This window comes from Herpailurus yagouaroundi, unplaced genomic scaffold, assembly GCF_014898765.1.
Source record: "Herpailurus yagouaroundi ecotype Mexico unplaced genomic scaffold, PumYag 182, whole genome shotgun sequence".
Lineage (NCBI taxonomy): Eukaryota > Metazoa > Chordata > Mammalia > Carnivora > Felidae > Herpailurus > Herpailurus yagouaroundi.
The window spans coordinates 5,776,518-5,802,562 of NW_024412413.1; the positions used below are offsets into that span (position 1 = coordinate 5,776,518).

Sequence of the window (26,045 nt, forward strand, 5' to 3'; positions counted from 1 at the left end):
GGATGGAAAGATGGATAGAAAGATGGATGATGGATGGAAAGATGGATGGATGGATATAGATATACATATTGGAGAGATACATGAGCATATAGATGGGTTAATATACTACATATATTTCCTCATTCTGTCCACTGTGAGGACCTAGAAGTAAAATACCCCAGTAGCAGCTAGCACATCTACCACCTAGATCTTAGTTTCTAAAAGCAGTTAGAACTCTCTGGAGAAATGGCTGATTCTGTGGCAGGGGCAAGGAAAATGCAAGATGGATTTGGAGCATCTGGTAGTGCTAGAAATCAAGGAAGTCAAGGCAAACGAAAGATAGGAACATGTGAAAAGAACACAGGAGCCAACTTGAAAGAGCTCCCAGTGGACAAAATGGAAACAATCTGAGCAACAAAATAAATAATGGTAGTACTAGATTTTAGCCTAATGGATAAAATAACCATGAGCCTGTGCTGATAGAAAATAAATGGCAGAGAAGAGACAAGCCTTCCTTACAGAACAATCCCAAATAAGAAACGTCTGAGGAAAGAACTAGAAAATCACCATGAGAGCACCTCAGTAATCATTGCTCCAGACAAGATCCCTCCACAGCTGATGCTAAAATGAGCAGGCAAAATTTGAAGGAGAAATACGACATTTGCATGGCCTGAAAACACCTCCCCCAAATATTTATTAATCAATGTGGTGATTTTAACTGTGTCCTCAAATTCTTTGCTGCTCTTCCCTCTGGAAGGGAGCGCTCGATTCACCTCTCCTTGACCATGAGCCAGACTGGTGTCTCGGTTCTAACAGAGTATGGAAAGCGAAGGCTGGCATCTTTATGGTGGAGAAACCCAGCAGACATCCCCTCCGCTGTGTGCTCAAGATTGACATCAGCAGTGATAAGTCATGGCCGTATCATGTTACCCCAGAGAAGATGCCTTGAGGACCCATCAGCTCTGTTGTATTTTCACCATACATAACCCCAGACTAATCATGAGAAAACACCAGGCCCACCCAGCTTGATGGACATTCTCTGGAGCATTCAGCCAGTATTCAAAACCTCCAAGGTCAGGCAAAGCGAGAATAGACTGAGAGACCATCCCTAAAGAGACATGACAACCATATGCGATGTGGTAGTGTGGACTGGGTTCTGGAACAGAGAAAGGACGTTAATCAAAAACTATTGGAATCCAAATCAAGATTATAGTTTAATAGTGTTGTATCAACGTTCATTCCTTGGTTCTGGTAAAGGCATCACAGTTATACAAGATGTTCACGCCAGGGGACACTGGGTGAAGGGTAGAGAGGAATCATCTGCACCACCTTACAACTCTTCTGTAAATCTACAATTATTTCCAAATGAAAAGTTTTTTGTTTTTTTTTTAATGGGAAAATCATATTCTATTGTTCAGGGCCCAGCTGGGTTCCTTCCTCCAGAATAGTTTTCCCTGTACGCTGGGCTTGCTCTTCCTCGGGGCCCCCAAGCCAATCCCCTCTTTGCTCTCTGGGCCCCAAGCATGGAAGACTTGAGGCTTCTCCTTCTTTTCTGGGATCAGATGAGCCTCCCAAAGTACACCACGAGCTTCCAGACATCAGATCCCGACTCCCACATCTTGGAGACCTTCACAGTCTGCGCCTTCAATGGGAGGGTAGGACTGAGGGCCCCCAGGCAGGCTCGGGCCCAGCGGGGAGCTGGGGGTGGCATTAGGGGAGAGCACGGGATGAAGCCCTTGTCTGTAGAGCTTGTCACCTCCACTGGTTTACTCAGGGGGCTGGGGCAGGGGTCTCTCCTGGACAGTGAACTTCGGGAGGGGAGACGGCTTGCTGCATTTGCCCACTAGACACCCATGGACAAGAGGGTTGTCTGAGACGCCATCCTGTATGGCAAAGATGGCTAAGTGTGCATGAGCCCCGGGTACTGAAGCACTAAGAGGCGAGGGGCTAGAGGCCCTGGCACCCTTGTGGTGGGCCCCCCTCCACCACTTGTCCAAAGCCCAATCAGCACCCGTCTACACTGAGGGCAGCAGGAGCCCATGGCTCAGCAGCGGCTGCATCTGGAGTCTCAGCAGAACTCGGGGACCCGTGCACTAGAGCAGGGCCTACAGGAGGCAGCAGCCACCACAGGGTTCCCTGCCTCATGCCCAGAAGCACTGCTCGGGCTCACGTTGGCCAAGGACAGCAGCCGAGACTACCCAAAGTCAAGTGGCTCCTCCTTGTTGCCCACTGATGGGGAGTTGTTGCAGGCACCTTTGAGGCCCCGGTGGAGGGGCAGTTTACAGGTGGGGTATTCTGAGGACACGAAAGGGTCACGGAGAAGCTGAGAAGTCGGCCCCAGGCTGCTCCTCTTGCCCTCCCCACACCCCTCTGGGAGGCCTCTTCCAGACCCGTGGCTTTGGTTGTGACCCACAAATGTAGATCTCCACAGAGGCTCCTCTCCATCCAGGGCCATTTATCCCTCCAGCCACTGAACTCCTCCCCCTGCATATCCCAAGGGCACTTCCGGCTCCAGTCCCAGACAGAACTCAGGTCCTTCCTCAAACCTTCCAGCTCCCATTGTCCCTTCCATGACTGGCAGCCAACATCCATTGTCATCCTTGGCTCTCCCTCACTCTCACCCCCACATCCATCCCTCGGAAACCCTACCTCCTTAACCTACCACCACCTCCCTAGTCCGAGTCAGGCCCATGGGAAGTGCTCAGTGAAGGTTTGTGGGCCTGGGTGGATGGATCTATGAATGGGTGTGTGGGTTGGTGGATGGATGAATGGATGGATGGATGTGTGGATGGCTGGCCGGCTGGACGGCTGGACAAATGGACAGACGGACGGATGGATGGGTGTGTGGATGGATGGATGGATGGATGGAAGGAAGGAAGGAAATGGCAGGACTTTTACAGCTTAGGTGGCTCAGTGTCTGGCGTCATTAGACCTGTCAGTGCTCTTCTTAGGCAAGACCTGGACCCTTGGTTTGATAAGGACTGAGTTGGACATACTGCTTCCGGGAAGGGCCCAGAGCTAAGACCATCCTGAGGTCCTCTGTTTTGAGGAATCAGTCAAAACACTTGAACACGATAAAGCACAGAACGGCCCATGCCAACCGCCTCTGAGACTGGCCCGCCCCTGGGGACACTGGAGCAAGCGAAAGGATGCCCGCGGCTGCCGTGTGGACGGTCTTTGGCCTCTGAACTCTGCCCAGGACTCAGGACCGGGCGGAGAGGATGCCACTCCTCCCCCACGTGCCTCACACGACACCCCAAGACGCACACAAGAAGAGGCGCCACGTGGACATCTCCTTCTTTTTACAAAGACTTTATTGTCTGACATGCTTGACAAAAAAAATTACAGCCACAATCAAGTTATGCCAAAATGATTGAGGAGCACGCCATTGTCTTTCATACCTCAAGGACTTTTAATGAATTTTCTTTCAAAGTAACAGCTGCCTTCATAACTTTTCTTTTCCACATAAAAATACACCATATTCTGAAGATACCTTAGGAAAAAATTTTTTTTTCAAGTTTATAGTTCTTGGTCCACATAGAAATTCGGTAGAGGTGTCTGAAAGGGCCTTGTGTCTTCTCCACCCCACGCGTGCACATGGGTCATGCATCCGGGGTTTCCCCAGAGACCTTGTAAACATCCTCGGCCGCCAGGAACCACTTGCCCGAACGGACTCCCGAAGTCCTGTGCCCCACGGAGCCCAGCCCGCCTCGGTCAGGGCGGTGCTGCTAGGCTCCCGTCGTGGACGATGCCCCGTGGGGAGCCCCACGTGAGTAAGGAAGGAGTTGTGGTCTCCAGGGATGCCGGGTGCTGGGCTCAGAGATCAGGATCCCTCTGTGGGCCCCAGGGGCTCTCTATGAGGAACAAGCTGGAGGGGTCCCGAACCGGACCCTTAAAACCCTTAAGTGCCTTGTAGGGGTGGAGCTTTGGGTAGTGGCAAAGCAGGGGTTATGAAGCCAGAGACCAAGGCTCAAGGCCTGCCTCTGCCCCTTTTGAGCTGTGCACCCTCAGGCAAGTGACATCACCTCTCTGATCTCCATCTCCTCATCTCCAAAATGGGGCCAGCAGGGCTAACCTTGCAGGACTGCCTGAGGATTAAATGAGATTGTATCTGCAAAGGGCTTGTGAAGGGCTGGGCCTGGGATGAAGTGAGTAAGGCCCTCCTCCCAGAGGCGCGAGGGCGGGGAGGGGGGGTCCCAAAAAGCTCAGCAGGAGAGATAAATGTGATGCTATTTAACCCAACGTCTTTTAAAAATCCAAATCGATTCAGAAAAATAGCCAGGATGGACAAAACATCAAAACTGGAAATAAAGACAGGATCTGACCCTGCACACGGGGACCCTGCCTCTCTGGCCTCACCCTAACGAGACCCTGCTGGCTCCCTCTCCCTCCGAGACCCAGCCCAAACCCCCCAGGCCTAATTTAAAGAAAAGAGAAGCCCCCTGCGGGCAGCTGCCGGAGCCCAGGGCCCCTCTGCCACCGTGCCGCCCTCCCGTTAACAGGACAGACACTGACAACAAGGACTGGGAACCATTTAGCCTTCTTCAGCTGTGGGCCCGCCAGACAGAACCCAAAGGGTGCTCGGGAAATTGCACCGAGGGATGGAACCCCATTCAAAGACGGTAGTGAGAAACACGGCATCCACTTTATCAGTTAAGAAGTGCGTGTGTGTATGTGTGTGTGTGCGTGTAGGTGCACACACACTCGCGTGGGTGCACACACGCGGCAGCGTGGCCTCAGTCTGCAGAGCCTCCAGCCTGTTGAGCTCTGCGGAGCACGGGACCAGGGGCCGTCCATGCCTCGGGAACCCTCCAGCCGGTCCTGGGCACTGACATGGCTCGTTCTGTAGAACCGACCCCCCGGATCCAGGCTCCGAGCAAGTACCTGGAGGTTGAGGCCACTGATCAGGTCAGCAAAGATGCCCACAGGAAGAAAGCAGGGCCACAAGGCGAGGCAGACGGCTTATTGGCCTGGCCGGGTGCGGTCCGAATTCCTGAGACGTCCCTGATCGCTCCCTCGAGGGCCTCGGCTGTGAAGCAGGCCTGTCTCCTCTCCAGCCCGGGAGGAGAGGGTGGGCTGTTCGCACCCCGGCTACAAAACCTCCCACCCACCCCCAACCCTGGGGCTTGCAGCCACACAGACCCTCGGTTAGAGGGAGCTTTTGTGCTAGAACTTCCAAAATCGGTCCAGAAGCAGCAGCTTCCCAAACCCACGAGGGTGTCCGACTGAGAAGGACGAAGAGGCCGTCAACTCCCGAGCGGGACGGGACCACAAGCTCGTTAGGTCCTCTGACAAGGTACACGCGGAAATGTACACGCAGAATAATGAGCGCGGAACCCCTGACAGGGACCCGCAGGCTCCTGGCTCCAGGTGACTGAGGCTGAAGAGTCAGGGGTGATTTTCTTCATTCCAAGGCCTCAACCCATCCGTTGGGCTGGTCCCCTCGACCAGACAGGTTGTCTGCATGGAAGGAAGGGTGGTTGGGGGTCCGTGCTCTCGGCCAGGCGTACGTAGCTGATGTGGGCAGGAAGGGCGGAGAAGGCAGGGGCAGTCAGGAGTTCCGGGGTGTGGGGAGGTCAATGACTATGGGCGGGTTCACGGGCTGGTAGTTCACGGTGCACACAGACGCGTTCACGTAGGTGGTCGTCCCATCTGCCATGACACCGTACCCTGGAAAGTAAGCACACGCCTGTCAGGGCTGAGGGGTAAGGCCAGGACCCAGAGCAGTGAGGGGGTCTAGTGGGTGTGGTGCTCAGAGGGCGCTCGGCCACGGTGGGCTGAACAGGTCTGGGGCAAGCTGCCAAACCGCCCCCCCACACCCCAGCTTCGCCTCTTCATCTATAAACGGAGGCGATGGAGACAGACGTTCCTTCCAAGTCTGCTGTGAGGACCAAATGGGATACTAATCCATACACGTCGGCAGTGAAGTCTGCTCTCTCCTGCCCTCTGACAACGCCCGGCCGTGGCCCTCAGGGAAAGGGCTGAGGCTTGTTTGCTCCTGGGCTGGAAAGCGATCTGATGTGGACCGGGCTCTTGTGAGGCCCAGCGGCCCTGGCCCCACGCAGACACGGCTCTGGGGGAAAAGACGTCAGGCCCCCTGCCCCGCGGGAGCCCGTGTGCTTTCTGGCTGGGGGGGGGGGGGGGGGGGGGGGGGGGGGGGGGGCGGGTGGACAGGGAGGCCTTGGACAGGTGGGACGAGGGCTCGAGAGGAACAAAAGGAGGGGTCTGCCCAGCTGGTAACTCGGATGCCGTGCGTAGGGTGCGGGCGTGCGGGCAGCCGGGGCTGGGGCTGACCTCACCCGTCACCTCACGGCCGCCCCGCCCGCCGCCCCTCAAGGTGAAGCGGCCGTCCCCCGCCATCCCAACGATGTGGACATGACGCGTGCCCCCAGCCCCCCCCCGAGGACAGAGCCAGAACGCTACGTCCATGTGTGTGGGGGCCGAGGGGGTCCCAGAGCGCCTCAGGTGAGCAGGTGGCCCTCCACAGGCTGTAGGGACGTAGGCGACAGGACCGGGCCGCCAGCCTGGGGGCGCGCACAGCGCACCTGCCGAACCTGACCCATCCTCCGTGCCCCATCCGATGGCCGCTCCTCCCAAGAGCCCATGACCCCGAGACTTCCCGGGCTGGAGGCGGGGGCTCCCGGTCAGCAAACTCACCCCTAAGTCCCGCCAGATTTTGCAACCGTCTTCCCCTCACGCAAACATCTCGGCGGGAGCCGGCATGTTGGCACAGCGCGTGTCAGCAAGGGCTGAGACGGGGAGGAGGTGACGGGGCTGCAGGGGGACGAGGCGGCCCCTGGAAAGGGCCGGCGAGGAACCCCCCCTCCCCCACCCCCCACCGACCTTCGTGGATGTGGCCGAAGACGTGCAGCCGCGGCTGGACGCGCCTCTGCACCGTGTTGAGCAGCTCCACACAGCCCACCCTCTGCATCTTCTTGGGGACCCAGTCCAGGAAGCCTGAGCGAGGAGACAACGGGAGGGCGATGACGGGGTCCGGAGGCCAGCCCTCCCCCGCCCCCACCCCACTACAGCTCCCGCCCCCAGCGGCCTCAAGGGCAGCATCCACCCATTACAGAGATGAGCAAACCGAGGCCTGAAAGGGACGGGTGAGGCCCCAGGGCACACACACCACCCCCCCCCCCACCCCCGGCTGGCAGCGGGGCAGCACCAGGAGCGAGGTTTCCACGTGGGAACCTTCCCGAACAAACATCACAGACTCACGAGCGTGAACCCCATTCCGCACGGCGTGGCCCACGCCGCCAGCCTCCCGGAGCCGCCCCATATGGCGGCTGCTTATTATCCTCACATGGCTACACAAACGAAGAATAATTAATGACTCCAAGCGAGCGGCTCGGGTCCTTCTCGGCCCCTCGGCCCCTCGCTGTCTGGGTGGGTGAGACGGGTTTGCGCATGCTGGGGAGGGGAAGGGGGATCCTCGGAGTCCCGATTCAGGAAGGCGGCAACTGGCAACTGACACTGCCCGGGGGGATAACGGAGGGAGGGAGGGAGGGAGACAGACAAGGAAGGGAGGAGGGAAGGAGAGAGAGGCAAGGAGAGAAAGGGAGAGGGAGACAGAGAGAAAGAGAGAGACAGAGACAGAGGGAGGGAGACAAGGGTGCCTCCGGCCTGGCCACTCTGTGCCCCTCTACCCGGCAGCCTGCAGGCCCTGGTAAGCGAGCACCGCCCAGGCTGGCCCGCTGTCCAGCGTCGCCCGCCCCATCCAGCGTCACCTGCCCCGGCCCCACACACTGCAGGGGTGATGGGAGGTTCTTTGGAGGCAGCGGGAGGAAGAGGAGGCCGGTAGCGGCTGGACTGCTGGGAGTTTGGACAGCATTCTAAGGACTAGGGGAGCTATGGAGGGCTGTAGAGGGATAGCACGGCATAGCTGCCGATTCAGAGAACCCCCGTCCTGCTGCTGTGAGGAGACTGGAGCGGAAGGGACAAGACTCGGGGGCTGGGGGACCGGCGAGGAGGCCGTGGCAGTCATCAAAGAGACAGAAGACGCTGGCCTGGACCCGGGGGGGGGGGGGGGGGGGGGACGGCAGTGGTGGAGAGGAGAGGAAGGAGCTTTAGAGGTGGAATCGGAGGGGCGTGCAGACAGACAGGAAGTGTGTGTGAGGAAAGGGGGACGGGAGGCCTGAGAGAGCCCCTCGTGGGGCAGCCAGAGGGGGCCCAGAGGCGGTTAGCAGACTAACACAGGGCCGGACGAGTGGGTGAGTGGTGACATCAGCTCGGACCAGGGTGGTGGCAGTGGGGGCCGGGAGGGGAGCTGTGGAGGGTGGCACCCACAGGCCCTGGAGACCGTGGGGTGGGTGGGGGTGAGGCCCCCCAGGTGTCTGATGGGGTGGGAGGTGCACAGGATGAAGCTTAGAGAGCGACCTTGAAGGTATCCGGCCCCCAGGATCCCGGTCTGGAGAGTCAAGGCCCCAGCCCTGCCTTTTGACCTCCCTAAGCTCCAATGAGCCCCACGCGTAAAACAGGCAGCGATCTGACCTCCCTGAGTGGCCGTGGGGAGTCCGCGAGGTAACAAGTTGAACCCCCAGCACATAGTAGGTGCTTGGGAAATAAGGGGGGCGCTGGGGGCAGCTGTCCCCAGTGCCACAGCAGGTCAGACTCAGAACAGAGCTCATCCGGGATTCCTCTCGACAGGCCCGACAGATCCCTGATCTCGGTGCACAGGCCGGGCCGCGCCCCAGCCCTCTGCGTCCGCTGGCCAGGCCAGCCGAGGAGGGGACAGCTGACTCTTACCCAGTGGTGGTCCGTGGGTTATCAGGATGTCTACGCCTTCGGGAATGAGGTTCCATTTCTCAAGCAGCGCTTGGCCTCGCGGGAGGTTAAAGCCCCAGCCGTAAAACCAGGGCTGCCTACGGAAGAAGAACAGGCAGTTCAGAGGGGACCAGTGAGCGCGTGGGGCGATCACGGGAGGGGGAAGCAGGCCACAGCTCCCAAGAATCTTCAGGGCTGGCTCGATGCCAGAAACCCAAAGTAAAGATGGGTATCGCCTGTACTTAGCCAGAATCCTGACCCACTTGTGGGCCGTGAGATATCCCGAGAGTTCTCTTCCCTTTTCCCTTCCTTCAACACACTTTCTGGTTTTCTGTGATGAATAAATATTATTTGTGTCATTTTTATTTATTTATTTATTTATTTATTTTTAACGTTTATTTCTTTTTGAGACAGAGAGAGACAGAGCATGAACAGGGGAGGGCCAGAGAGAGAGGGAGACACAGAATCTGAAACAGGCTCCAGGCTCCGAGCGGTCAGCACAGAGCCCGACGCGGGGCTCGAACTCACGGACCGCGAGATCGTGACCTGAGCCGAAGTCGGCCGCTTAACCGACCGAGCCACCCAGGCGCCCCTATTTATATCATTTTTAAAAACGAGAGTTTAAAAGAACCAGCTTCTGCCAAAGGCCCCTCTTGTTCCAAGCCCTTCCGAGGAAATTCACAGAGAACGCACTCACCTACCCCTCCCCGGGAAAATGCTCTCCCGACCCCCCGCCCACAGTTGGGGCAGAGGGAGACTCAACCCAGAGAGAACGGGTTCCAAGTGGAGGACGCCCGTTCCTGCTTTCCCCTGAAGCTCCCACCCAGGCTGAGTCCATCCCAGCTCTAAGGACAAGGCCAGAGGGACCTAGGCCAACGAATGGAATCTCAACGTCACACGTAGACTGAGCGATACAAGCCATTCCCTTGGGTTGGCTCCACGGTGAACATGTAACCTAGGTCCCTCCCCGTGGACCTAGGATACTGTCATCCCTGTGTATCAGTCAGTGAGCTCCTTGCCCTGGAAGCTGTCAGCAGCTATTAAGCTGTCCCAAAGGGCGACGGCTGGACCACAGGGCCCTGGGGAGCCGGCCAGATCAAATTCACACCAGACACCCCCCATACCTCTGTGCTTCTCAATTACATGGGCCAACAGGAAGCCATTTGATTGGGTTTTCATTTCTAACAAAAGCATCCCCGCTAAGAAACATCCCTTAAGCACTAAGTCGTTATAAGTTCCCACGTGAGCATAGCCTGTTGGTGTTTACAAAGCCATCAGCATCGCCACAGTTATGGGGCCAAATCGTGTCCTCCAAAAACATATGTTGAAGTATTAACCCCCAGCACCTGAGAATGGGGCTCTATTCAGAAATAGGGTCCTTGCAGAGATCATCAGGTTAAGACGAGGTGATACCAGATTAGGGCGTGCCCCTCATCCGATGACGGGTGCCCTTACAAGGTCATGTGAAAACAGAGACACAGAGAGAAAAGGGCCATCGACGATGGGCTTAGAGATCAGAGCGATGCTGTCTCCAAGCGAAGGAGTGCCGAGTACCCCTGGCCACCACCAGAAGCTGGGGGAGGACGGATTCTTCCTCAGGACTCTCGAAAAGAACAAACCCTGGTGACACCTTGATCTCAGACCCCAGCCTCCGGATCGCGAGAGAGTAAATTCCTGTTGTTTTAAGCACCCTGCCGCCGCCACCTCCCCACCTGTTACCCCAGGGACTTTCACACCCACGGCAAGGGTGGGCAGCCAGGTCTCTTCCTGTTTTACGGATGAGGAAACTGAGAAGAAGGGAGCAGGAAATAGAAACCATCACCTGCATTTCCTGGATACCTACTTTTTTTTGGCCAGGTACCATCTAAGCACATCACAGGGATGGCTTACCGGTCACAAGAACCCTGTGAATTAAGGACTAAAGACGATCCCCATTTTACAGATGAGAAACCAGAGGCTCAGAGAGGTGAGCTAGCCTGGGGATTTGGGCCCCAGCGTGTGCTGACTCCCGGGCTGGGCACCTCACTACCGCTCGCCCGGCCAGCACAGACCATTTAAGTCAGCAGTGGAGCTGGGCTTCTGACTTCCAAGTCTCTCCCGTGCCCGAAGCTGCCACTAAAATCCCTCCCACGGCCCACATGCCCTCCCACGGTGAGACTGAGGCCTCTGGCGGTCGACCCAACAGCTCTAGCTTTTGGCAGCCACCCAAAGCACCTCTCTGGAACCCTGGGGGGTCTCAGAGAACACACTTTGAAAACCCTGATCTGCTCACAGCAGGTTCCGGACAAGGAGACTGAGGTTCGGTGAGGGGTAGTGAGGGGCCCAGGGGCCCGGGTCACACAGCTTGTGAGTGGAGAAGTCAGTGCTCAGCCGGATCGGACACTCTCTCCCCTCGGCCTTCAAAGCCCCGTCTATTCCGTTCCTCCTCTTCCCTTGCACATCCGGGACCAGCCCAGGGGCAGGGAATAAACGGCGGGTTGACAAATGGTGTTGAGTGAGGCCTAAGTGAAAAAATCAGTCTGTTAACAGCTGCCAAATAGGACTTTTCCTGTTGCCTTGGGATTGAAGCCGAAGCCTCAAAACTGAAAATGATGCCCCGTATCCAAAAGACAGACCCCAGGTGCCACCCAGGAAAACCTACAAAAGTGGGCAGAACCTACCGGGCCACCATCTCCCCAAGCCCCTGCCAGCCTAAGTTTTGGCCTCGAAGGGAAGGGTTGTAGCTCCTGTCTTGTTCTGTAGGGGGAGCCAAGGAGGGTTCCTCATACCAAGAGATGAATGGGCCCCAGGAGAACCACCTGGACCGGTGGGGGCCTGGGATCTGCACTCTGAGCCTAAGGAGAGATAGATGGTGAGAAGCAGGCACAGAGGGACTGGGTCCCCAGGTGTGGGCTGCCCAAGGGACCCCCAACCACCGGAAGCACCTGCCAGGTGACAAGACCAGGTGGCCGGGGCTGGGGAACAGCATCTGGGTGGGTTGGCCTTGGGGACAGTGCCCTCAGAAGACACCTCCTATCACTGGCACATCCACATAGGGCTGCCCCTGCACATCTGAACAAAGGTGAGAGCTCTCTCCACAGAAAATGCACCCCTGCACGCACACAATTTTATTCCCAACTTCATGGCAACCTTGGGGTCAGACCGAGCTGAGTGACAATGGGTACACCTCTTACTACCCGTGTGACCATTGGCAAGTGACTCAACTTCTCTCTGGGCCTTAATTTCCCCATCTGTACACGGGAATAATAATACCATCTCAATAAGGCTGGTGGGAGGAATAAACCAGTGATTCCACCTAAAGTGCTTCAAACAGCGTCTAGTTCAATGCATTTCAGCCACCATAATCACCCCCATCACCATCGTCATCGTCCCCATCACTCTCACCATCATTGTTGTGGGCCCCTCCTGAAATTCATCCACGGAGCCTGCATGAAAAACCTTTGACCTAGGGCTGGGTTTTTCAAACGGCATTTTGATGGGTCCCAACATTTTTTTAAAAAAGAAAAGAAAACATCACAGAAAAAGGTCCCTCCTAGCAGGGAAAGGATTCTTCAGTTAAATATATTTATATTTAAATAGACACCCACGGATAGATGTACTGAATCACAACGTAAAATACTTCTCCTACCACGGTTCCTGGTCAGAAACGGTTGACAGTCCCGCTCCAGCGGCCAGCCCAGGCTCCTGCCCTAATACGCTGAGCTCCTGGCTCCGCAGTTTCTGAGGCCCTAGAACCCTGAGCGCACGCAGAGCCCCGCTTTGGCTGAGCCAGGGTTCAGGCACTGCAGGGAAGGCGGCAGCATTCTGGAAGCCACTCAGAAAGCCAAGCCTGGGGGTCCTCCCAGGAGCCCAAAGCCCCGTCAGCCTCCGGGGAAAGGAGCAACGTGTTTCTGGTGCTGCCTTCCAAATACAGGATCCATTCTTCAAAACTCTAATCAAATATTTACAAGACGGGACGAGGCCTCATCTGCATGGAGAGAAGGCATCTGTTAGTTCCTGTGAGCCACAGCAAGGGGTGGCTTTTTGAAAGAGACGCTTAGAAATCCATCAGAGACCCCGCAGACCCCCAGAAGCCAACCCACGCTTGCCTCCGCCTGCCCAGCTTCTCCTCGCCCAGCACCACGGAGCCTTCCCCTGGGGGTCGCGTCTCCCCATAGGTGCACCTGCCGAGTTCTTGGAGACTCACCACCTCAAGTCCTGGGATGGTGGAATCCACCCTGCCCCCGGGGACGCCCTGAGAGGCTGCTCAAGGCCCCGAAGTTGGCATCAGACATCCTTCCTGGTTGTGCCCCCGGGCCGCTCACTCTACCTCTCCCAGCAGGACAATGGTGCCTATGTCCCCAGGCGTTACCCCAGGAGGGCAGGGGTGGGGGTCCTTCTTGTTCAGTGCTGTACCCCTGACACAGGGGGCAGGAAAAGAAGAGAGGGAGGAGGTTTACAAGGACGAAGTTGTACTTCCATTAGGAAAACGCTAAGCACCCAGGAGCTCTGTCAATGGGAAAAGGGGGTGTTTTAGCTCTTACTGCAATTTTAGGGGGAACAGGAAGAGGGTGAAGTCACACAGGCAGACATCCACGGGAGACATTTCCCAGGATGGCCCACGGGTTGGGGAGCACCCTTGTGGGGCCAGGGGCTTTCTCCAGGGTGGCCAGGAGCAGGACCAGAGCACTTGGAGAGACAGCCTCTTCAGGGTGAGCGCGCTCCCCAGAGGCCTTAGACCAGCCCACGGGGCTCGGAAAACTCTCCAGCCCCTCCTGGATGATGTGCATTTGGGTTTCTGCCACGGGAAGAGTGCCGGTTCAAGGTGAAGTCGGCCCCAGATGGCCCGTCGACCTCCTCCTCCTCCGCTCAGGCCCCTTGGGGCCAGAGGTGAAGTGCAAGGCTGCCCGGGGTTTCCAGGCCTACGGCAGGGCAGGCAGAGGCTCAAAGGCCTCCCGCCTGAGCAGCCAGGGTCCAGCACCCCCACCCGCCCCCGCTACTGGCCCACCCACGTCGGGAGCAGCCAGTGGTCTGGGACTGCGAATGCCCAAGACAGGATCCCGGGACCCTGCAAAAGAACATTCCCCGTCTCCAGCGTGACCTAGCCCTGGGACCCAGCCTCGCCACGAGGAGGGCCAGGAACCCAGCGTCTGCTCGCCTTCCAGGACACGTCCCAGACCCCAAGGAGGTCGGATGAATCAGAAACCCGACTGAGCGATGGGAAGCGGCTTGATGTCCTGAATTTCTGTCTTTCTGTTCTAAAGTAACCATTGGAATAATTTTCTTACAGAATGATAGTTGCCATGACAACCAGAGCAAATTTTCCTTTTCTGAAACAGATGTCTCATTTAGTTGAAAATTAGAATGTGAACAAACCCATGGGAAAAATTAATTCAAACTTTAACAGAGCGCTGAATACAATGTAATCTCTCAGAGGTTAACCCCTTAACAGCTTTTTTGTGCGCTTACGGTAACCTTCGAATCCAGTCTAATTAAGCCCGCTTAGCCAATATAAATGACCTCCTCGTGGCCAATCATTAAATGATTTCCCCCCGAAGCGTGAATCCCGGGTCCCCGACGGCAGAAGGGAGGGGGACGGTGCTCGTCTAGAGCTGCTCCGCTTTGCCAGGTAAGGCGTGCAGCCCCCAGGCGGGGGTGTCCCCTGGGGCCATTCAGGTAGCCTGAGGGGTGGCCACCCATTTCCCGGGGATGCTGGGGTGCGTGGACAGAGGAGGCCCCAGGGTGCCCCGGGGTGGGGCTGGGCCCAGGGACACACCCAGGCCAGGGTACGATGCCCAAGGGCAGGCGTCGGGGGTTCCCTCGGCCAATGCCGAGGGGCGCTGCGGGGACCCCAAGAGGGCACCCACACCAGCACACCTCCGGGGGTGTTCCATGAGCCCCCCCCACCGTCCTCACACCCACTCTGGGAGGCAGCTGCCATCACCGCTCCATTTTACAGATGCAGAAACTGAGGTGTGGGGAGGAACAGAGACTTGCTCAGGGTTACCTGGTGACCAAGTGACGCAACCAGGGCTCAAACCCAGAGAGCGGATTCCAGAGCCTGGGCTCTCTGCCTTCAAGCCAGAATTATGCAGATAGGACCAGGAATCCTGCCTCCCCTTCCTCAGCAAACCCCTACTTTACCGGCCACGTCTCAAATCAGCCAGCCCTCAGGACAAAGTCCAGGGAGGCTCTCACTTTAAAGTCAAGGAAACAATGGCACAGAGAGGTTAAGAGGTGTGTCCGAGGACACACAGGAAGCAAGAGAGATTCCAGGGGTTCCTGGTTCCCGCCTCCTGTGCCCAATGGGCGACTGGCCCAAAGAGGATCCTGCTGGGGTGCTCAGGCCACAGGTTCCCCCCTCTTCAATGGCAACTGCCTGCCTGTCCCTCTGAGCAGCTCCCAGTCTCCCCTGCCAGGTCCCAGCCCCACCCCTGGCCCTGCCAGGTCCCCTCTGAGCCTGGCTGGACAGAGAGGAAGTAGCCTGTGATTCTGGCCCTTGGTGCCCCACCTCTCAACTGTTCCCCTATGTGACTCCTCTACTCCAAAGCCTTCCATGGCTCCCTATGCCTGCAGGACAAGCCCAGACCTCACGGCCTGGCCCACCGGCCCTTGGGCTCTGTCCCAGCCCACCTTTTGAACTGTCCTGCTCAGATTTCCTGCTGAACTCACCACCTGCCGGCCACAACAAGCCTCTCTGTTTCCTGAACACAGCCCAGCCTTGCCCCACCTCTGGGTTTTTGCACCTGCTGTTCCAGCCATCTGAAAGGCCCTTCCTAGCCTCGCCTCAGAGTCCATGACCCATTATTTGTTCAGGCTGGGCTTAAAGGCCCCCTCTTCCAGGAGGCTTCCCCTGGTCACATCATCCCCCAAGCACGGGTGACCCTCCCTTCTCTGCGTGCCCTCATGGTGGCTCCCGCAGGGCAGGCCGAGGTCAAAATCCCTCCTGCCTGACAGATGGCAGAGCCCAGGCGGCCTCAAGGAGGGTTTGCTCCCGGGATGCAGGAATGAATGAATGTAGGATAGAATTAACAGCAGGTGCTCTACCCGGAAGGCAGGCAGGTGGGAAGAACCAAGCATCAGCCCCCACCCCCTCCCCAGAGGGGGCTGCAGCAGGAACCAGCACGACAACAGACACTCAGCCTCCACTGGGCATCCCGCCTCCCATGACCTGCCCGGGGGGGCTCATGTGCCCATTTCACAGATGAGGCCTCAGAGGTGAAGCAGGCTCAGTGTGCTCACACCCTCTGCTGCGTCCGACTCACCTCCTTTGGGGGAACCCCTGCCTCCCCAGGCCGCCCACTCCTGGGCTGGGGGTTGAGGACGGCTGCCCTGCCAGGTAGAGGGGACAGCCTGTCACAGTGGACCCCGCGGGGCTACACATTCTCACTGCCACCCCTCATGCTACGGAGGCAGAGGCTGCGGTCTGAGGAAGGCAGTGGCCCCACTCCCCACAGAGAGGAAGCTTCCGCCTTCTCTCAGAGACGGCCAGTATGGAGAGCATCTCAGATGAGGCTGCCCCGTGTCACTGTCCCCAAGTGCTGCCCGGGACACTCTCGGCACTCCAGGGAGGTTGTGCTCCCATTCGGCAGCAGGGGAAACCGAGGCTCAGAGGTCAGTGACACACCCGGGTTCCCCGAGAGGGTTCATGCTGACCCCTCACCCCACAGGCGGTCCCCTGACCCCTGGGGACATCCCACAGTGCGGGCTGCCGCTCCCACCTGCCCAGCTCTGATAGAGGGGTCGGCCTTTCTCCTCTGCCCTCCCCGAGGGCAAGGGCGAGGCTGAGGGAGCCACCTGGCAGCGGCAGGGGCAGCGGCAGGGCCAGCGGCTGCCAGCGAGGGGGCAGGGCCACGCGGGCTGGCAACACGTCCCCAAGGACTGTCAATCACACACCTTGCCCTGGCACACAGCAGTTACCGCAAGTCAGCAGCAAGATAAGTGGAACCGAAGAATGGGGTCCTTTGTCATTCCTAATTAATTTCCCCCACCCTTCGGAGGTGCGGACCATTCATCTTTTGTTTCGCTGGGACTCAGAAGGCAGACAATTCGTTTCAAACATTAATCTCCTGTAGAATCGTGCGCATATGTGTTGAGGGGCCCTCTGTAAAGAAAATAACAACAACGTGGAAGCAACAAAGATAAGGACAGGAAAGGGGCAGAGGAGAAATTCTGCTGAGAGAGAGAGGAGCGGGTGTGTGTGTGTGTGTGTGTGTGTGCGTGTGTGTGTGCGTGTGTGTGAGTGGAGGCAGCACAGCATAGGACCAGGGACCGTGAGGAATTTCTTCCCGACACCAGAGTTCGCCGGCTGCCTGTGGCACGTGGGGCTGGCGACCGCCGGAATCCAGCGGAGGGAGGAGACAGGACGTGAGCAGCAGCCGGACCCTTGGTGGCGGGCACGCCTGGGTCGGCTGGCTCCCGACCCCCTTCGCACTGTCACAGGCCGCCATCAGGCTCGGGTGGGGCTTGCGGCCCGTCCCCCCCCCCCCCCCCGTGGCTTCCACTGAGCACAGCCCATCCCCGACCCGAGGGAGCAGGCGGGGCAATAGCACCGAGGTCGAGGTCACGGCGATGCCCCGCCCCCCTCCCAGTGGCTCTGCGTGCCGCCCTCATCCTGCCCTTGGCTGGCCCTGGGAGGGGAGAATCTGAGTCTGATTTCACAGAAGCAGGACCCGGAGCTCAGGGAGAACATGCTGGGCCCAGGGATCCAGGAAGCCCCGTCGGGGCTCTGCATCCCGCCAGCGGGACGGGGTCAGAAGGGAAGAAAGGCAGAAGGGAAGGAGCAGCTGACGAGGTTGCCTGCTGGCCGGTCCAGGCCGGTCACTCCCAAAGCTGACCAAGCCCACCTGCCTGGGCTGGACCCCCGAGCAGCTCTGCCTAGGGCCGAGATCTCAGGCCAGTTCCTCGGCTACCCAAGCCTCACCTTCCCCATCTGCAAAACGGGGATGAAAACAATCCTGACTCGCCCCTTTGCCGGGCAGGCGGAGCAGGCCCTGGGGAGCTTGCTGAGTGAGGGGTCTCAGGGGTCGTGCTGCAGAAGAGGGGGGAAAGCCGGGAGAGGAAGGCCACAGCCCCGTGCTAACACCACCTAGAAACACGAGACGAATTCTAAGAAACACAGCTTTAGGGACACAGAGACCAGCAGCCTTTGAACTAGGGAAGGTGGGTCTTCCTGGCCCAGAAGTAACAAGCAGGAGGCCTCAGGGGCTTAAGGGGAGGGAGCTGGGCCTGCCACCCTCCCTCTGTAAAGCTGGGCCCCCAGAGGGCTTCGGGGGGCAGGCAGGGAAGTGGAGCAGAAAAGGCCACCCCGTGACCACATAGAGACAGGATGATTCCACCAGATGGAAGATGCCCTTGACCCCCGGGCCAGGGCTTGTCCTCCAGCAGGTGGGTCCACGCGGCCCAGGAAGCCCTCGGTCAAGAAGCAAAAGTAAACCATCCCCAGCCACGTGCACCCACAGACCGAGGTAGGCACACTTCTGTCTTATGGGCACCCCCAAACCAGGCTACATCCCCAAACTGGGCTGCCCGGGACGTCCCCGGGCAGAGCTTCATAGCACACCAGCGTGCAATCCCACTGGCCAACGCCCCAAACAGCTTGGGCAATTATTAGAGGAAGACTAAAAAAAAAAAAATAATAAACGTTTTTTTGAAAGATTGAAAAGGTTTTCTTAAGAGAAAGAGCAAAGCATTCTGGGTAAGGGGCTTGGAGCTGAGCCACAGCGGCACCTTCCCTGTGCCTTCCCCGGAGCGCGGTGGAGAGGGCACCAGTGGCAAACGGACTCCGCAGTGTTCCTGGGAAGGGCGGTGTCCCCGAAGTCAGGGGGGCCGTGGCCACGGGGCAGAGGGGGGGCTTCCCTGTGCCCCCAGCAGCCTCTGGCTGCAGCCGGGCACAGCGGGCCACGGGCGACCACAGGCCTCAGGCCTGGAGGGTCCCAGGACCTCAACCACATCCTGGCGGGAGCCTCCAGGGCAAGGAAGAAGCCAGGACTTCACTATATTGGCCTCTATTCTTTTTTTCTCCAAAAGACTTATTTAATGAAGTTAAAAAAGAAACCTTTTAGCACCTCTCTGCACCCAGTTCTGGCGGTGGGGGGGAACCGTTCTCTATCCAGGTGGAACCCGCCTCTCAGGCACTGGGGCACCCGAAGCAAGTCCCTTCCCTTCTTGGGTCTCAGCCTCCTCAGCTCTCCAGTGGGGACAACGGTCCAGACCCCACTGACGGCTAAGAAGGTTAGAAGCGGCTGAGCGCGGGGCCTCCAGGGCAGCGGTGAGAACAGGTGCCATCGGGATCATCCACCGACAAGCAGACCTTTGCCCCTTAAAACGGCCAGACGGCTCAGTTCCTGCCCCCACCCCTCCCGGCGGCCTGTCCTGCACACACAGGGAGGGAAGGACATGGAAGGTTCAGCCCCTGCCCGCACCCCGTCCCCCGGGGCGGCTCAGTGGGCACCCCCTGGCTGTACAGGAAACCTTGATCTCTGGGCAATCCAGGCAGCGAGCTGTAGAGGGTTAGGGGGTGGGCGGGACCACCGTGTGCCGACTGGCTACTCTGTGCCAAGCACTTTATACCCGTGACCTCCCAGAATCCCGAGAACAACGCCACAGGGGGTCTACCCATGCTGTCATCTCACAGAAAGCCTGGATTCGGACCCCAGATCCCCCCGGCCGGGACCCGCCCGGCAGCACGAGCGTTCGAGCGTGGCCTGGCGTGTAAAGAGAGCCAGTCCCCCAGGCCCCTGGCTCCCTGGGAGAGGGGCAGGGCACTGCCTGGAGGAGGCAGTGCCAGGCCGCCAAGCTGAGAACCAGGATCTGCGCCCAGACGCCCAGCAGCGGCCGGCAGCCACTTCTCAAAGTTTAATGTCTCAGCAGGTTTACATTCCTTCTTTCAAAATACCAGAAGTAATTAGACCAGATGGACAAGCCGCATGCCAATTTCACTCCCTCCCGCGCTCCTTTTTTTTTTTTTTCAAATCAAGGCCGTTTTCAGTTAAATGAGAACAAAAAAATGTATCCAAGACCCATAAATGAATACGGTATGTATACAGAATTTTTTCCCAACGCTTAAGATTCTGTAACAGCTGAGTTCTTCCTCTCTTCGGCGGTTGGTTCCCACCCCTTCCTCTAAGCCGGGCTGGTGAGGGCTCAGCGCAGTCTGTTCCCGAGGGGCCCCGACGTGGCTCCCCTGAGGCCTGGAAAGTCGCGGTGCCCCAGGGACAGCGGCCCAAACACACACAGCCCGGGCGAGACTCTGGACTGCGGGCCTCAGTGATGGAGCCTCTGCCGGGGTAGGGAGGGGACGGGGTGCGGCGGTGGGGGGGGCAGGGATCTGGCCTCCAGCCTGGGGGTAAGTTTGAGAGACGGCATGGGCAGGCCCTGATTTAGAGAGACGAGCACGGAGGAGGAGGAGGAGGAGGAGGAAGAGGGAGAGGGAGAGGAGGAAGGACACTGCAGGCAAGGAGGCTGAGGGCCCCAGAAAGACAGACGCAGGAACGCCACGCCAGGTCTGACTTTTAACTGAGTCCCCACGGCCCGCTATCTGTCACCTGTCCATCCATCCATCCATCCATCCATCCAACAAACATTCATTCTGCTAAGCCAGGCACTGTACTAGACTGGAGTGAGGACCACCAAACAGAGATTCAGGTCCCTGTTCTCAGGAAGCCCCAAACGTTCCAGTAGGAAAAAAACCCGTCGCCAGAGTAATCATGACAGGGTGGCCCTGTCGTGGACGGTGCGGCCCTAAGTGGACGGAGGGAGCAGCAGAGGCCCACACACAGACCCCACGCGTACGGGGGAAGTGGCAGTACCGAGCAGGAGCAGAAAAGTGCAGAAAGGGCTACACGGCAAAGCTTCCGGAAGACAACAGAGACGTGTCTTCACGATTCCAGGGAGGCGGAGATTTCTCGAACCGAGCACGGAAAGCGAAACACCAATACGGCCGACGACACCAAAATTCAGAGCTTCTGGCCATCTGAAGGCACCGCAAAGAGACAGAAAATCACAGAGGAGGAAAAGCCACTTGTAACGTTACAGCTCCTCTTCGGAACCCCTGAAGAATCTCTATGAACCAATAAGAAAGAGACAGACAACCCAATTATTTTTTTTTTTTTTAAATGGGCAAAAGACGTGAGCACTTCTCAAAAGAAGAGATCCAAGGGTCTGACATAAGAGTCTCAGCCTCACTGGCCATCGGGGGACCGCGAAGGAAAGCCGGCCTGAGGCACCAGCACAGCAGAATGGACGTAATTTAATAAGCCCTTACAACACCGGGGCCCCCCGGGGGGCTCCGTCCGTTCAGCGTCCGACTTCGGCTCAGGTCGTGATCTCGCGGTCCGTGGGTTCGCGCCCCGCGTCAAGCTCTGCACTGACCGTCAAGAGCCTGCTCGGGATTCTTTCTCTCCCTCGCTCTCTGCCCCTCCCCCACTTGCGCTTTCTCTCTCTTCCAAACTAAATAAATAAACTTAAAAATAAATAAATAAAACACAGCACGATATAATACTGAGTAGAAAAGAAGACACCACACAATGCCCAGTGTAGCAGCCCTTTTCACAAAGAACCCGACTACCTCAGGCCAGGGTGTTCATTGTGAACTTCAGATAAACAACAAAGAATTTCTTAGTATAAGTATGTCCCAAAGATTGCATGGGACATACTCATAAATTATTCTGTCTGGCTCATCACCTGCTGCAGGTAATGGTGCCCTGTCATGGGGTGGGGGGGCATATCAAGGGCCGATGGGAACCTGAAGGCAAGCCTGGGGCCAGGGACGGCCTGGGTCAGCACGGGGTGTCAGCGGTTATGGACGCCCCCACCTCATCTGAGCTCCCAGAGGGCAGAGCCAGGCCTGGTCCATTTCGGGGTCCCCAGAGCCCTGCAGGGGGCTGGGCACATGATGGCCTTGTGGCCTTCAGGGTAGGTGGCCCCACAAAAAATTGGAACGATTCTCTCTCCCAAGCACAGCATCTATCTCCTGGTGGCACCACTTAGAAGAAAAGCCGATCGCGGTGACCACGAGTTTGCTTTCTGTGTCCCCTTCCCAGCTGGTTTTGGAGAGTCCTCAATGCCAAGGCCAGCCTGGGCACACTGCCCTCCCTCCGAGTGCAGGACCAAGTGCAGAGCATGCCAGTACGTCCCTCTGCGTGGGGATCATCAGTGCAGGCAGATGCGGGAGGGGCTGGGAGGATACCAGGCCCAAACACAGCGGGTCTGTGCTTGCACACCCCTTGTGACGGGCAGCTCACCACTCAGGAAGGTCTCACCACCTCTCTTCTGGGTTCCTGCCTGCAGGATAGTCTTCCCTCGAGGATGAGAGCCTGCCTTTTTCTCTGCCTTCTGTGCCCCCCCACCCATGCCTGCTAGGGTCACACTAAGTAGGTCTGTCTCTCAACCTGGGTCAGCCTCGCCCACGTGCTGCCAACACCGATGCTATGAGGTCACTCGTGGCTAGTCCTGCTTTATTCGGTCTCTGATCTTCCCACTGGTATAACTAGGCATCTAAAGCTGGAGAGAACGTCTCCTTGTAGTGTCCGGGTGAGTCCACATGTGAAGAGCAGGGAAAGGAAAGGAAAACCCGAACATCCGAATTTAGTAACAATTGCCACGAGCTTTGCCTTGTGCCCAGGTGGCGGGGGCTGGGGGCTGAGCCTCGACAGACAGTTGGCGGGAGTCGGTGCATGAGCCCCGCACCAGGCAGAATCGGCCCCGGCTGTGAATAGCCTCCCAGGGACAGGTTCGTGCCGTTTCCCACGGTGTCCCTGGTGCAGTTGGGACCCCAAGGCTCAGAGAGGCGTGACTCCCCAGGTCAGACATGGAGCGAGAGGCAGAGCCTAGGGATGCGTCTGCCGTGTCTGGGCCCAGGGAATGAGCACTTGCCTGACAGCCGGGCCTGCGCCTCTGAGCGCGGTCTCCCTTCTGGGGCTCAGCTGTGATGTGCTGGGTCCCCATGGATTGATAACACAGGGCGACAAGCAGAGGGAGCTGTGACTCACTGAGAATGCTGAGCGCCCAGGGTGAGGGCCTCCGCTCTCCCCCCGCGACCCACCCCCAGGCTGGAAGCCATGCTCCGCGCCCAGAACACCCACGGCCCCTCAAGCTGTTCCCTCTGACAGTCACACCCTTCCCCGGCCCCCCCACCCTCCGTGGCCACCTGTGCCTCTTCAGCCCCTGCCCCTCCCATGGGAAGCCTGCCCGGAGCCCAGCTCCCAGGCCCTGGCCCCCTGGTCTTTGCGGAATCAAGGACTTGGTGGCTGATGTGCCTCCCACAGGGGACACAAACCCCGTGAAGGCAACAGCTGCACCCGTCTGGTTCCCAGCATGTCGCCGGGACCCAGATCACTGTGTGGCACTCAATAAAGCCCTGACAGATGAGGTAGGCAATTAACAGGTCACCCTGAGAGCATCAGTCGGGTGCCCTGGCCGCCATATCCTCACGGGGCCAATAAGGCGTAGGGGCATCAGAAGGCTTTTTGGAGAACCAGGGAACACACATAGAGCCCGTGGTTCTGGGCCTGGCACGTAGTAGGTGTTCATACGAGGACACCAAATGGCCTCTAACCTGGAGCAGAAAGAGCCCAACTAGGAGTCTAGACAACCAGTCATTATATAGACAGCCAGTCATTACAGACACCCTGGGCAGGCCAAGTCCTCTATTTGCCCTTCTGTGAAATGGGATCATTAGAGTCCTGGCCCTGCCTTGGGGGCTGTTGAGGTATCAGCCAGAGGAGAGCTACCCTCCCGGCCTCCACCCCAGGGGTTCCCGGGTAACAGTAATTACAACCAACCTCCAGGGCCTCGCTCTGGGCCAGGCCTTCCTCTGGATGGGCCCACACAGACCTCACGACTGCCTGTAACGTGGGTGGTGTCATTTCCCTGCTCTACAGAGGGACCAGAGAGGTTAAGGCACTTGCCCAAAGTCACACAGCTACATAGTCACGGTGCCCCGATCTGAACGGCCTTTCCCTTACCAACCAACTGCCCGGCCACTGCTGCTGCTACGATTCCCGCCACCGGCTCCCAGCCCCAGATGGGGCCTACGGGAAACCAGGGCAGCTGCTAGAATGCCAGCTCCCAGCCTGCACGGGGAGCACAGAGGAGGTACCATTTAGCCCTCAGCATCGAGGGCTGTGAAACAGCACCCCAAAGAGTCTGGTGGAGCCCAGCACAGAACGGGGCTCAGAGATATGGCTCCTCTCCTGCCTCCTCCACCTGTGGAAACCCCACTTCAAATCCCCCCTCCCACAGGGAGCCCTCCTGGATTTCACCAAGGCCTCCTTGGGTCCCTTCTCTGTCCTGCGCCCCTCCCACTCCCACAGACAGTCAGGACGAAGGTAAGGACGTCAAGGAGAAAGCAGTAAGGCCCCAGGAGGACCAGAACTAGAGTCTAGAACTGTCCGTGCTGGAAGTCACAAAAGCCAAACGCAGGAACCACTGGCGGCCCAAGCACAGAGCAGTCGCACCAACCGCTGGCCTCACTCTGGCCTCGGGAGCACGAGGATTTGGCCTCCAGCTGGCACAGGGGACCACGGGGCCCTGGCCCTGGCCCTCCACTCACCCATGAGCCCTAAGAGAAGGCTGCCAAAGGGGTTCTTCAGTGCCCAGCCCTGGGGGTGCACACAGCTGTTCCGGGGGGAAGTGGGTGGGCGCCGGGGGGCACCTGCCAGTCCCCACCCCCTGCCTGTCCTCCGTCCCACCTACTGGGTTCTGGCCAAGCGGTGTCAGAAGGTTGGCCTCTGGAGCAAGGAACAGCAATGGTGTCTCTGTTCGCGGAGAGCTTGATGGTGGGGGCACCAGGCCCGGCCGAACCCCCCCCTCGACACCTTCACGACCACCCTCTGCAGGAGGTGTGCTGCCACTCCCGTTTGGCAGGGAAGGGAAGTGGGGCACAGAGACGTTAAGTGACTTGCCCAGGGTCACACAGCCCATCAAGGGTGAGGCCCAGGTTTCAGCCCAGGCAGTCTGGTTCCAAAGCCACACTATTAATTCCTACAGAACATGACATTTTTGAGAAGGGGTGTGTGTGCATGCGGGTGTGTAGGGGCAAGGGTGTGTGGGAAACACGGGGCACAGAGATGCTGTCCAGATTGGCTGGTCTGGTACCTGAAGGCCTTCTCATTGGCCCTCCTGACTCCCCCGCGGGCCTCCCGCTCCGGTCCTTCCGCCGTGCCCAGCCAGACTCCTTCTCCAAGTCTGGGCTCCAGGCAGATTCAGCCACCTCCCCTCTGCTCCTGTCCTGGGCACCGAGCTCACCACGTCCTCCGGTGCCCCAGCAGTCCTCATCTGAGACCTCAGAGGCTGCGGGGACCTCATGGGGACCGACCGCGGACACGGTGAGGACCAGAGAGATGACAGCAAGCACCTCCTGGGGCTCAGGGACGGTAGGACAGCCGCATGATCCCTCTGCCCCACGAGGAGGCCTTGGCAGGACGGGACAAGGTCCCAAACCCACCCGCAGCCTCTGGCCACCAGGTGTCACGGTGTGGCGTCCAGCAGGCAGCCCAGGGGGTTCCCAGCTCCGTGTTGGTAACAGCTCTCCCTGAAGTCCCTGCACCCTACAGTCCCCATGTGCCCCCAAATCGTCCCTCAGCCTCCCTACGTGTACTACTCTGATGGCTTCGGGCCCTGTTACCCCTCCATAACTGGGGAGGCCCTTCTCCTCCCTCATAACTCAGGTCACCTCACCTCCTCCAAGCAGCCTTCTGGGATCATGCCACACTTTCAAGGACATGTGGTGTCTCTCCACCGTGTATGGCACCCTCCTCACCCTGCCAGCACTTGGCACCCTGTGGCTATTGCCAGCTGGGCCTCTAGGGAACACTTGACCTGTCCGCCTGTAGAATGGGGACAGTGAATCGGTCCTCTCAGGGCTGAGTACGAATTAGAAACAATGCTTATGAGACTTTAGCCCAGGGACCAGCTAACAGAATTTGCTCAGGAATGATTTGCTGCTGCCACTACCACCATCCCCATCATCACCACTATAACGGCCATCCCCATCGTCATCACCACCGTCATCAACATCACCACCATTATCAACATGACCATCATCACCATCATCACCACCATCACCATCATCGCTACCATCATCAACATGACCATCATCATCACCACCATCATCACCATCGGCAGCACCACCATCACCACCATCATCAACATGACCATCACCATCACCACCATCATCAACATCAGCAGCACCATCATCACCATCACCATCACCATCACCACCATCACCATCACCATCCCCATCATCACCACTATAACGGCCATCCCCATCATCATCACCACCATCATCAACATGACCATCATCACCATCAGCAGCACCA

The 26,045-nt window shown here is 58.2% G+C and overlaps 1 protein-coding gene across 1 annotated transcript in view; it reads right to left on the minus strand.

Moving 5' to 3' along the window:
• Positions 1-3,275: 3,275 nt before the first annotated feature.
• Positions 3,276-26,045, minus strand: part of MPPED1 (metallophosphoesterase domain containing 1) — a 63,216-nt gene continuing 40,446 nt past the window's right edge. The window contains exons 4-6 of the mRNA XM_040490611.1: positions 8,728-8,843; positions 6,823-6,936; positions 3,276-5,649 (exon numbers count right to left, since the gene is read on the minus strand). Of these exons, the coding sequence (XP_040346545.1) occupies positions 5,531-5,649; positions 6,823-6,936; positions 8,728-8,843 (349 nt within the window). The 3' untranslated portion in view covers positions 3,276-5,530. The remainder of the gene's footprint in view (positions 5,650-6,822; positions 6,937-8,727; positions 8,844-26,045) is intronic.